Here is a 13,902-nt window from a genome sequence, read left to right as displayed (position 1 = left end):
AGAAAAACTATTAACAACAACGAATTACTAGTTAAGGCCCAGATTGTAATTTTACAACCCACAATGCAGACTAAATGTTTACTTTGTTTGCTGACACGGCAAAACTAGAGAAGAGAAAATAGAAAAATGAAATCCAATAATAATTTACCAGTAAATGTATTTAATTTCAAGGGGCACAGGCCTTCCTTCTCCTTCACTTACCCCATGGCAGCAACCCACAGCTGCATCAGAACTAGCAAGATGAAGGATTCTCTTTGCAACATGCCAGAAAAAAACCACTTCTTGCAAAGGGGCAGTGTATTATCTGCCGAAGTCTCCCTAGATATGAGGGCAGTTTGGCAAATGACCCTCCTTATCTGTCCTTATTTCTACCATATGCGGGATGATTTTTTTTTTTCAGAAGTGTGCCTTGCTCTGTGAGCACTGCAGCTCATCACCACTATGAGTTAAAGGGGGAATGGATAGCTTTCAAAGTGTTTGTGACCCCAGTCTCCATGCTCTCCATGTCCTGTGTCCTCCTCTCTTTGGTTTTCTGTACCTCAGCACTGCTGAGGAGGCTGGGTTATGAGAGGAGCTACAGTGAAGGATGCGGGTGATTGAACTGTCTTTGGGTGCATACCCAGACAAGCCACATGTGCTGGGGACTTATCAGCACTTGTGATAGAGGGGACTTGTTTCTAGTTAGGGGGCACTTTGCCTTGAAATAAAGCAGAGTCGGGGCCATGCAGTGTACCTGTTCAGCCACATCAGAGAGGGTTGGTCTGCTTAGTTTACATTAATAAGAACTGATTAATTAATTGATTACATTAATAAGAATTGCAGCAGTGAAGTGGTCAAAAGCAGAATATGACAAGAGCTCTATCTGCAGGAAACTCTCAGAGCCCCTGTCTCCTCATGTCTATCCTAATGTATGAGCAGCAATTTCAAGGCATTCTTACCCAACACCCTGTGAGAATCAAATGAGTCAATGAATTTAAACTTCGGAAATACCAGTGGATATTAGTTATTCTTTTGATTGATGTAATAAACAGAAATGAAATAAGCCTACTCACTCCTAATTACTTTAGTGACAGAAAATAATTCCAAATCTGGAAGGCCTCTTTCTAGTTCCCATATTAAAAAAAAAAAAAAATTAGTGGAAAGACAAAAATAATTAAACTCCCCAGCCATGTACAACATGTGCCTATATTCTAAAAACAGAGCCATCCCATTGATGACTTAGGTTTCTCTATAGCTTCAGAGTAATGAAGTGTAGATTCATTAGCTCAAGCTGCATAGATGTACAATAAAAATGAGAAGGAAATCCCAATAACTGAATGGAGATAAAAATAAATCCACAGAGCCTTCTGTTTTACTCTTTGATTAGCTTCCTAGGAACAAGAGTAAAGGAAAAAAAAAAAAAAAAAAAAACCCCACAACACAACCAGATCCCTTAAAAATGCTTTGTCTGTTGTAGGTAGGAGACAACACAAGTGCAGGCTGAGGTAGGCGCCAGGGAGTAACAGATCCCCACGCCACTTTCGTGGCTCCGTGCAGGAGAAAGATGCTATTTAAACAGCTGTAATTAGACTTTATGAAGGCTGCAAGCACCTTGTGAAATTGTTCCAAGATTTCAAAGTTAAAATTCCACCTAGCTTTCTATTTAAGACAAAGTAAGCTATAAAAATTAGACTGTGCACTGTTCCTCAAAAAGAGAAATGCCTTTATTTATTAAAAAAAGAATCACTGTGCAATAAAAGGATTAAACTTTGTCATGCTTGTAAATAGTTAACTTGAAAACTTAAAGACTGAAAATTTTAAAGAAACCGAGCTAAATCAACCACTGATGATCAAAAACAATGTTAGAAAAATGAACTTGAGCAATAATGGGATGAGATGCAGATAAGTTTTTTTTTTTTTTTTAAGATGAGGCATGTATTGTAACAAACCCTCTTCAGTAGTTTAAACAGAATTTCAAGAGCAAAATAAAACAAACACTAGGTGCCCACAAATTAGTCATTAGTGTCCAGGGGTGGAGGGGAGAGAGCAGAGAGAAAGAGAATGAACTAAGAGGGAAGAAAAGAAATCAGATTTATTGAGTTGACATGGGAAACAGCACATGGCAGCTATGAAAGGAACTCTTTACTAATGAAAATAATTTTAATTCTTTAATGTTAGTGCTTCATATGGAACATTTATATTCACTACAATATAATTAAACATTTATTAGAAAATGTTGGATAGATTGTATTCATTGATATTCCTGTGCTTGTTTTGGTTTGTTTTTACTTAGAGAAAATACATCAGGTTACTAGTTATGGCCTGAAAAAAAAAAAGATAACTCAGCATGGGTTCAATGTGAAACTGGAGAATATGTAACCATATGCTGACAGCTGTTTTAAACAAATCGGTAGAGATTTACCTTTGAACACTATACAGAAGCAGCTAAGACACGGCTTAAACGTAGAGCACAAGTGTGGTGGCAAATGGGAATCAACATTACAAAGGAGTATCAGTGGTTTCTTCTCTGCTTTTTAAGTTTAGATTAATCTTAGAGGGCGGCGATTCCCTGTGAGCTGGCTTCTCATTTTAAAGGTGCTAAATTGCCCATCTCAAAAATAAGTTGTTGTAACGTCACCTATATTATTTACAGCTGGATTTTTTTTTAATTGCTCCTATTATGTAAATCAAATAGCAGATGACATATTTTGGATTTCCATTTAAAAGAACACATACTTCCCCCTGTTGAAATTTGTAATGCTATTTATAGGTCTGGTTTTCATTTATCAAGCACCAATATTTTCTTTTGCTTCAAAGAGCATTCCAAATCTATGCAGCTTTCTCATTTGGATATTATTAATTTTTCCACGGATCATATACAAAAGAAATTCCATCTGTGTATAAAAGGACCTATTGACAGGAGTAATAAAATTCATCATAGCAATAATAACTTTCATAGGTCCCAATATTTATTAGGCATTTTCTTTGTGACAAGCACTTGTTTAAAGGTTTTACATGCATTAATTCATTAAGTCCTATTACTAATTCTAGAAGATAGGTAGTATTCTTAATTCTCTTACACGGGTGAGGAAACTGAGGCACAGTAACTGGTCCAAACAAGCTCTTTGGAAGCAAGAAGAGCCTATGATGCTTTTAATAGGAAAGAAATTCTTGAAAACATATAGGCCCTTGTAGGAAGGTACCCATTAAAAAGATGAAGAATAAACGTATTTTTGTTTTAAAACTAAATATATTCCTCCCAAACTGGAAGAAAATAAACCCATATTTTATGAAGCTTCTTTTTTCAGATTAACAAGCACTAGTGTTAAAAGATGCATATGGCATGAAGTTCTTTACTCTTTGTCATTTCTAACTCTCTCAGATAAAACCTTTTAAACCTGGCTTGGTAGGAGAGAGACATACTAATGAACAATTCTATCTGGGTTAACCCTCTGGATTAAATGTGTTTTTCCCCCTTGAAAGAGCTAATCTCTTAACGTGTAAGATTTAATATTTATCTATGATCTCTGGATTTAGAATCAACCTTTGGAATTTTAGAAAGAGAAGGAAGGGTCTTACACATTCTTATTTTAGGAAGACTAGAACAAAAGGCACTAAGTCAGGGTCCCTGAAGAATGGACTTGCAAAGAGATTGTATATCCAAGAATTTTCTGAAATTAGTATACAAATAAACTGTGTAGGTGCCTTTTGTTTGCAAATTGGGTTTAAAATGTTCACCAGATTCTCAAAAGGATCCAGCTCCCCCACAGGGTTAAGTGACATGCCCAAGGTCACATAGCTGCTTAAACTGGGATTTAGTTTCTAGTCTTCTGTCTTCTTGTTTTCATCCTCTTCCTAAAACACCTCAAAAAGTAATAGTTAACAAACAGGGAAATCCACCTGAAAGCCATTTATATGTCACTTATTCTTTGGAAAAATTCACTTTGACTGAAGTCTAAGAACACAATTGAAGTCCTCTGGCTCTAAGATATCTATCATAAGTGTTTCAAAATGTATATTTCAAAATTCCTAGACAGTTTTCCCAGCCAAAAAGGCACTGCTTTTGAATTAGTTGCGACATGTTTAGGCATGGCCATTATGATTCAAAGGTGGCTAAAAAGTCCCAAGTGACCTAATGGAGAGAACAGCTGTCTTGAGTCCAACTAACTCATATATTAGAATTTTTGGCCCTGCCAGTTACTAGCTAATGATTATAAACAAATTACTTCACTTTTAAAAGTTTAACAGTTTCCTCATCTATAAAACTGGACAACAACTAGCTTTTGAGGTAGTTCTGAACACTATAAAAAATCTGTACATGATTTCATACACTGTATATCAAATCTATGACATGATGCCCAACACACAGTAAACACCAAGATAGTCATGTCTATCATAATATCTTGCCTTTGTTGTTGAATTTAAAAGAGAGGTTTTAAATTTTGCTTTATATGTAGGCCTGACCAGTGATTTCAAAAAAATTCCACATCAACATGGCTTTTAAAGTGAAATGTTAATTATAATCCTACTAATAGAAACATAATATTGGCAGAAGGGAAGACTAATTATATTTTAGGGAAAAAAATATAAAACCTTTTTTATCCAGGACTGTAATAATTAGATTGAAATTTTGATCATTACAAATGACAAGACAATAAATAATCTGCCACTAATTGATATTCCTGAGTTTATATGAAGTTGAAGATACATAAAAAGGTTTTTGAGCTAAGTAGATCACCTCTCAGGGATAGATGTAACCTTCTACAATTGTAGGACTCTGATTCATTGGGATAACTGATAATTCCCCATTTTGTGTCACTGCCTCAGAATAGTTAGGCCATAGAAAAAGGAAACAAAATACTAAATTTGAAGTTTGTGTTACCCATAGGTTAATACCAAATGATAAAATGGAATTTTTAGGCAAAAAGATAAGGCTGGGTGTTCGGCTCTATGCTAAGTTACTTGGTTACTGTGATATCCTGTATCACTAGGAAAGCGATGTGCGTGATGTGGGCTCACAGAAGCCTGGATGGTGGAATCAGAAGAGCTCAATTCTAACTCGAGCTATAGTAATTTTACACCTCTTACACTGTGAGACTCAGGGCTGATTCTGTGTGAGCTTCAGAATTCTCGTCTCCAAACATGGATACCTATCTATATCATAACATACTTATACTCCATCAAACTGTGGGTACAGTAAATAAGATAATTGATATGCAAACTACATTGAGCTAACTCTTGGAGGAGTCAAAAGTAAAAGACATTAGCACTGGGAAAATTGATAGAGAAGTCAAGGTTACATAAATAGTGACAGAGCTATGACCCACGCCCAGATTTCCTTGTTCTTTGTCTTTTGGCTTGTCCATTTATCTTTTCCTATTTTAGTAAAACTATACTTTCTGGATAACTTTGGATTTTATAATATGAAGCATATAACTATCTATTATTTTTGTGCACATATCAATATTACATTCCATTTAGTCTTTATTTGACACTATTTATCCTAAATAATTGAAATGAATTCTATCACCTTTCTTTTTCAGGAATTACTATTTTCTCTTAAGAACTGCTTAAACATGGAGGGGACCCCAAAAGTAAGTGGATTGATTAAAACTTCAATTGTGTTTTTAAACTGCTTACCCTCTATTTCAAAAATTATGAGTATTTTGTAATTAGGACTCTCGTGAATTTATTCTGAATTTTTCTCAGCATATATAAAATAATTATAATTTGGAAACACATCATAAGTGTCACTGTTTTCAAAGAGTTCAGTAAGCACATTGCTTGCCCATACACAATTACTGATTCTTTTAAGTTTTCCCCTTGTCATGTCTCATGGAAGTATGGTCAAAGTTTTGCTCTATACAACCAAGATAAAGACAACACGAGTCACTGTGACAACTCCCAGTTTTTTCTTTAATGTTGTCAGGTCAGTCTGCAAAGTAATATGTGATCAGAACCACTGAGAGAAAAACAACAACAAAAAAGCCCCAAATAAAACATTCAACCGCAGTCCTGTAAGTTATCACTACAGGTGGAACCCAAAACAAGCGCATTAAATTTTATACGTTGTGCATGAAGTCACTTAACATTTTAATATACTTTAAAAATCTGGCTCTGTTATCAAAGCTCCTTTTATAGGAAAAGCTTCAGTTAGTGCTTCTGTGGTTCCAGTTGCTGGCATTATCTTTTCTGTGCTTAAGATATAGCATGATTGCTTTTCCCCTTAAATATCTGCTGGCTAGGGCTTAGTCTAAGATAAAGTGCTGTTCACGGTTGTAATCTAGATTAAAGCTCTCTGTATAGCCCATAAACTTCAATTAAATGCTTCTAACCTTTTGCATAACACTTAAAATTGAAAAACTTTTGGTTTCTAGGTCAGCTCTAGATTTAGGGTATATTTGTGGGCACAGAGCTGTAAAAAAGCAGGTTTTAGTCTGATTCAAATGCTTTGGCTTTCATACTGTAGAAATAGCACAGGAATGAAATGTACATAGTTTCCAGGTATCATTATAAAGGTACAAGGAAGAATAGTCTTTGTCCGACATTTTACTGTCAAGATGGCGGAAAATAACAGGTTAAGGAAAATAATGATAAAGTGGGCAAAAGTACAGGGAATGGTAGTACTCAATGACCTAATTCTGAGTAGAAGCAATGCTACAGTACAGCAAAGGCAGACTGACAAGTTCTCCAGTCACGATCATGCCCATTGGGCTCTCAACTGATATTCATCTATTTTCTTTCTTTAATTTACCTTGGCTCACTAATGGCAAAAATGATTTTTCTCCTCTTTTTGTGACTTGGTTTAGTTTCTTATTTACTATGGAGATGATTTAAAAGACTTGAGACAAGAAATTATTATTAATTTTTTAAAACTTTTAAAAATGGGAAATACTTTTACATTTTAAAATGGGAGATAAAATGTAAACCCTATATGCTAATCATCCACATATACTATTTAGAGTTTCTAACAGGACCTGAAAAGAAGCAGTGACCTGTTTGACACTATCTTGCTTGAACTTGCATTGGTGACACTTTGATAAACCTGATCAATTTTTTTCAGTATGGAAAGAGGTTTAATCCTGGAAAACCAGTATCTTTAATTGCCTCAAAAGGGGATTATAACATTTTCCAACATGAAAAGTACAATCCATTGTGAGAATTTTACACAATCTATCTATGCCATGTAGTACCATTTTGAGAAAAAGGGACTGAGGTATGGGCTTGCTCAAATGCTGAAAGGTAGTTCTTGTTCCTCTGAAACTGGAATTCAATGTGTTGTTGCCTTTGGTGCTGACTGGGAAAGCTTTTAAGCAGATTCTCACTTTCAAATTAACTTTGGACACTAGGAAGGCAGGTAGGACTTGTTCAAAGTTATGAGATGAAGTGGTGATCATCATAGATTTTGGAAGCAGAAAAAAGGGAAAGATACTTGAACGACTGTAGACAAAAATGTTTCAACTGTAATGTTCTAAAAAGGACTGGGTCTGAAGCTGGTATTACTTAATGTTTTATAAAACATCTGGAAGAGGGTAAGCAGTGAACATTTAAGTATGAAAGAGCCACAAAGCTCTTTGGGATGCAAATGAGGATGAATGTGGTATGTGGCCGTTGGTGGTCCATGTTAGCTGTTATGATGGAGGGAAGGATTTAAGTGACATTATAAACTACTTTCTAAGGACAGCAATCCAATGTACTACCATGGCGAAAAAGACCACCGAAATGCTGAGTGCTGAACATGAGTCTTAAGTGTTTTTAATATGCCATGTGAGAAGGATTTATTATTAGAAAGGGATGAATGGGTAATATTCTAATGCATCCATCAGAGGAGTTAGGTTTATTTGAGAATTAATCCTCATCTTATAGGAGAAATTATTCCTTCTGGAATAAATTCCTTACTACACTTGTGAGAGAGATTACCAAGCAGTCCACACATTAGATGAACCACACATTTCCATTGTGCTTGGTTTTTATTAATCACCACATCACCAACTCCTAACCTTCTGATTGTCCCTAGTGGTTATCCAGGTTTATTTACAAACGAGCCCTTAATCATTTTTAATTAACATTCTACAGGCATCTTCTGAGAATCACCTGTTTATTCATAACTGTCAGCAGCCATCAGTAAAATGGGCAGCCTCAATCTGCTTCCCTTATATAAACATCAAATACGTTATCAAATCTTTCATTTGGGGCAGAGGCAAGAAAGTAATGAGGGATGCCCATGTTTTAGGGTATCAGGGACATCATGTGCTCGAGTACTGGTGTATTTGTATGATAAAGACAAAGTGAGAACAAGCAGTGCATAAATCCTTAAGTAACTGTTTTCACAGATGGCTGAACACCTAGTTAAAACTATATATTCACACATATATTTAAACCCATGAAAATAAAGGTATAAATAACATCTGCATTTTCTTACCTTCTATTGCTGATAGGAGGACTCGGGAATGATCATATGCGATTACATTTGCATATCTATTCTTTGGTTTGTTTACTTCCAAGTTTGAATGCTCCCATGTGAACTGCTGGCCAGGGTCAATAGACTTTAAAAGAAAAACGGCACCACACACAAAATCAGTACTGAATAACATCAGATTATAGGCATTTATTACCAGTAACAAACATGATTTAAAAAGAAAATTCTGAAGCTACACTTCATCAAGATGATTCTAGCTGTGAAGCTGAACACTAATATAACCAGCATAAGATGAAATGATTAATCATAGGAAAAAACAGTAACAGTCACCAACATTGATTCAAATGGGAAAAAAAATCAATATAGATGTTCTGTTAATAGTGGAAAGGCAGGGTTTTTATTATTGTTATTATTATTATTATTTTTACTTTTCCATTTCCTTCTCAGCTGCTGTAGTTTGCAAGTTATCTTGGTTCAATATTCCTTCCAATTCTGTGGACATTATTTTTATCTTGATTACTCTTCTTATTCTTTCTTATCTGGACCTAACCTCACTCTTTAAGTTGACTGGTCATTCACTGGATTCACTGGGCATGGGCTTTTATATTGTCTCTTCACCTACAGGCTTACATGTTGATGGCAACTTAAAATCTTGTCTGTTTCTCTGTAACATGCTATGCCCACTATCACAAGGCAATTTGTACAGTTAAGAATAACAGTAAAGAAGAGAGGTTAGTTAAATCTAATAATAATCATCTTAGAATATTAATGTCTAGTCTAATGCAGATGGAATCTAAGCACTTTTTAATTGATCATTATGTGTTGTTTACAAAGTTTGCTTTTATTTTAATCTTTTTTTTTCTGATTTATAATGCCTTGACGCTTTAGTTCAGCCAAAGTTGTTCAGTAATCTAAAATAAATATTTCACAGATATAAAAAATATACAAATTACTTAATAGTTAAGGCAGAACCATTATTTTGAGACTGAATTCAGACTTTGATTAAAACTCTGGGGTAACTTTTAAAATGTCCTGCAATGTTACGGAAATCAAAATATTTCTTTCGATACTGACACTTTTTAAAGACATAATTTCATGGTATTGAGTTCAGAAACATGAGTTCAGTCACTACACAAACTTGATTTTAAATGATCAAAATACATTTTCAGAAATAATTAATGATAAATTAGGTTTATATACTGGTGAAATTCTTTAAAAGGTAAATTTTAGCATTATTTTTGATACTGGATACTTTCCATGCTGTTATGTGTATGTAGAACTTGAAAGTAAAATATATCCCACAGCTGTTAAAATATTAAGGATGCACACATTTTGTGTTAAAATGGATAGAGTTCAGCATGATAGTAAAACACAAGTGTAAAGAATCAAGCCTATTAACAGTCAGGAATGGCCTCCAAACATTCTAAAATTCTCAACAGTATACATTGCAGCCTCTAATTTAATAAGGATTATAAAACCCCTTTTCTTGTCTTAGCCTCTTCTAATCTATATATAAACTAGTCAGTCATTGAACAGCATTCAGCAAAATAATTAGCCATGCCTTAGAGTCTAAAGAATAATGTAATTAGGGGTCTTTCTAGTTTGCTCTTCCGGGGAAGCTCATCATCAGAATGCATTTCTCACCAAGTTTGCCATGAGCTAAAGGGAGTTAAAGCATTCAGATGCCCCGGTGGCAGCCCTCAAGTCAACCTTATGCCTTCCCCACACAAAGCCGCTTCATTCAGTGACCAAGCCCTGCCTTTAAAAATTCTCAGATCTGCCTCAAATCTACCATTCCTGAAATCCAGTCTTTCAGTATCTGAAGTCTGATTGGAATCCCTTCTCTGAATGCTCACTTCAATCCACTCTTCATACCAAAGCAGACATTCTACAGCATAGTCCTGGACAGGTCAGGATCCTGTTTAAGAACTTCCACTGTCTCTGAGTGACCTTCAGCTTAAATTCTGAAGTCCTTAGCCACCGTCCTACCTAGACACCTTTAGTCATCTTTGCACCTACAAAGATGGCTCAAAAAATGGTTCAACAAATGTTTTTTAAATGAATTGGAGTGATGAATAGATGTTGCTGAGAAAAGTTCATAAACAAAATTCATGGAGTAATTCCTTCATATAACATGGGAGATAGAGAACAGACTATGGAAACTGCAGTGTGCAGTGTATCAAAAGTTGCATACTTTTGACATTCATTATCATATGGCTTAGTAATTAAGTATGTAATCCTGAAAGTACAACTACCATGGATATTCCACTTTACACTGATGAGCATTGCTGAGTACATAAGCTTCCTATACATCATTCTCTAAAATATCCCAAGAAGTTCCTACGCTCACTGATATACAGTCATGTGGTGGAATGTCTTACTCCCTCTGATAGCCTTGTTACTCAGATTATGATCACTCACACCTGTATAAATGGCATGCGTTTAGACTAATGAAATTGTATGTATCAACTCAAAGGCATTTTTAACTCCTGTTTATTTCCATTCTTGTCACATATTTGCAGCCCTCTGCATGATATATTTGATACCTACATAGAAGAGTTTAAAAACCAGTAATGGAAACATGAGTTGTATGTCACATAAGTTAATATGTTTGGGTTTAAAGTGTGACCCTTGAGATGAAGACCTGTAGGTAATAGAATAATTATAATGACAGCTGCCAGTATCCTGTTTAATTTTCACAAATGTTAGGAGGTAGGTGGTGTTTTCTCCATTTTGTTGACAAGGAAACTGAAGTAAAGAAAGGTTAATTTACTAAATTTTACTGAGGGCTTTCTCTGCAGCAGGCATTTTGATAGTTAAGTAATTTGCTCATACAGCTAGATTCACGCATTTACCCTCAAGCCCAGGCTTGGGTGATTTCAAAGCTCACTGATGATGAACAGCTGATAATTACTAAGCCAAGCTGCCACTTCACCTCCAGAAGGCCGCGGCAAAATGAAGAAGCCCAACCTATGAAACACGTTTCAATATCCTTTCTCTGATCAGTCCAAGTATTTCTTCTCAACTGATTATCCTGTGTGTATGAGCAGGCCAACCAAGATGGCTGTGCTCTAGCTCTCTGTACATCCCCTGCCTCCTTCACCTATACCTACTCACATGACTGACCTTCCTACCCACTTGCCGTGTCCCAACTGGTGATTGTTGTTATCAAAGGGGCAGTGAGGGGCGTGCCCCTCTGCTGGTTTCCCTGGTAACCAACGAGCCAACCTGACGTCAGTTCCGCCTATAACTAGTCACCTCCCCCCCCGCCCCCCGCCCCTTAGTAGTGAAGCCTGAAGCCTGAAGGCTGCAGCCTGCCGCCATGTTCTGCCCTCTGTCTGCTGTCGCTGTCGGCACGCAGTGGGGAGCTGCTCATGGACCTTGCTTCAGACGTGTAAGTGCCCCCGTCCGTTAAACAGTTGATTGTCTCTGTCGCCGAAGCTGGGCTTTTTCTTCTGTCTTAGAGCTGGGCGAGCACAGGCCTGGTGGGCCTGCGGGTGCAGCCCAGCAACTGGCGGAGCAGCCAGGAAGCTGAGGAAAGTTCTGTGAGCGCTGAGAGGTCGCGAAAATAAGGTTGGGGAGTGGAAAGTTGTGGAGGCCGTCCACTAATGTGGGTCCTGAAAGTTCCAGGGCTGATCCCAAAAGTTGCTGGGGGAATCCTGGGGTGGCCTTCCACTAGTGCGGGGGCCCTGTGGTGGCCGTCCTAGATGAACAGGGGCTGCCAAGAGAGTATGGAGGACTCTCAGACACCCCTAAGGCTGTTGCGGAGATACTGGCCGCCATTACAGGTGGAAAGGAAGTGGCTGCAGCTGTGGGCTGGCCCTTGCTTTTTATAGTAAGAAAGGCCACGGAGGCTGAGCTAACAGCCTAGGCGAAGGTTAACTTGAATGCTGGTTGATGTTCCTCTAAAAGTGAGCCATGTGGATGTAGGTGAATGATGTGTTACTGGTCTATTGCTGTTATTTGTTCAAAGTGAAGTGGCTATTTAGAAACGGAAAAAAAAATCCCTGAAAATGTCCAGGTTGAGACTGTTGACATTCTAAAACTGGTTTTTGTATATACCATAAGAGGAAGTTAGCTTTCTAGAAGGAATTGCTATTTCTCTTCTTGTGTCTTTGGGATAGAAATGATCTACCTAGGCTCTCAGGAACTTTAATCATTGATCCTTGAGAGTGAAGTTAAAAAAAAAAAAAGGAGGGGGTGGCTATTTAAACTGTAGCAGGAAAACTGTCAGGTCTCTGTTCTATATAGATAAATGTCTATGTGCATCTTATAAATATGACATGTTTCTGCCTCCAAATGGCCTAGCCAAGATTGGTTTGTGGATGAGCTCTGTTTAATTGTCGTAAAAAAAAATATGAAGCACTTATATAAATTTACTGATGTCAGTGTCGCTGACTCTGGTCAGTTTCTTTGGTTTTGAAGCTGGGCAAGTACAGGCCTTGTAGGCCTGCAGGGTGCAGCCCAACACTGTCATTCTTGGGCAATTACATAAGAAACCAAGTTTTAAAAATGAGGTTGGCTTCGCATGGATGATAAAGCAGATGGGATGCGGCTTACATTTATACTCTTTTTACTGGGATCAAACAAACATTGATTAAATAATGCTGACTTGTCTTTGTGCAACACATACTCATCCATCTGTATCTATCTGTCTGACTGAACGTTTAACAATACACAGCTTAGGTCATTACTTTGGTGCTTGTCAGAATGCTGAGAGCAGTAAACTCAGTACAGAATTTTAACTTCTGAAAGTAGATGAGGTTTAAAAAGATAATTTATATTTTAAAAAAACTAGAAAAATCAAATTTCAATTATCCATGTTAATGAGGCAAAGATATCATGGATGAATAAGACCCTAATATTTAAAACCCAGTGCTTAGGCTTTTCTTAGTGCTAATTATGACAGTTGCTTTGCCTCTTTGATTTCTGGCTTCTCTTGAGGTCTTCTCAAGAATGAAAGGGCCAACATGGACAAAGAGCAACACAAGTCTTGAGTGATAGAGAAGTTGATTTCCAATTCAACTTTATATTTTTGGCCATTCCTCCATGATTATGTATCTTCCTGTTATAAAATTAAGCTAAGGCCATCCTAATTTTATATAAAGCAGTTTGAAATAAGCACCCTTGTTCCTAATGGATTCATTATTTCCTGCTGTTAGTACTTGGTTTTCCTGAGCTTGACTCTCATATCTCCACTCATCTTTCTGTCTCTCTTTATCTAAACAACATTCAGTGGAATACCCCCTCCTTCCTAGCAGTCAATCCAAAATTCTACCCTCTTGAGCCTGAATCCTGACCAGGTCCTCTTCAGCCTCCCCTGAGGAGAACTTTTCAAGAAATAAAGCAAGTAAGATTTATCGAACTGAAATTAACAGACTTTTTAATAAGTTATATGAAATGTGGACATTACATTGTCACAGAATTCATAAACAAGAATGCTACTTCATCACATTTACTTTGTTTCCCCAAGCAAAAAAGCCCTTGGAGATGTACTGGATGAA

The 13,902-nt window shown here is 36.8% G+C and overlaps 1 protein-coding gene across 18 annotated transcripts in view; it reads right to left on the bottom strand.

Annotated features, from left to right (window-relative positions):
• Window positions 1–13,902, bottom strand: part of PTPRD (protein tyrosine phosphatase receptor type D) — a 1,875,536-nt gene that overhangs the window by 65,583 nt on the left and 1,796,051 nt on the right. For all 18 annotated transcript variants that reach the window (XM_074361573.1, XM_074361575.1, XM_074361574.1 and 15 more), the window contains one exon: window positions 8,402–8,525. In XM_074361573.1, the coding sequence (XP_074217674.1) occupies window positions 8,402–8,525 (124 nt within the window). The remainder of the gene's footprint in view (window positions 1–8,401; window positions 8,526–13,902) is intronic.

This window comes from Camelus bactrianus, chromosome 4 (genome assembly GCF_048773025.1).
Source record: "Camelus bactrianus isolate YW-2024 breed Bactrian camel chromosome 4, ASM4877302v1, whole genome shotgun sequence".
Taxonomy (NCBI): domain Eukaryota; kingdom Metazoa; phylum Chordata; class Mammalia; order Artiodactyla; family Camelidae; genus Camelus; species Camelus bactrianus.
Note: the sequence above shows the minus strand (reverse complement) of the source record. Positions and strands in the feature narration are given on the sequence as shown.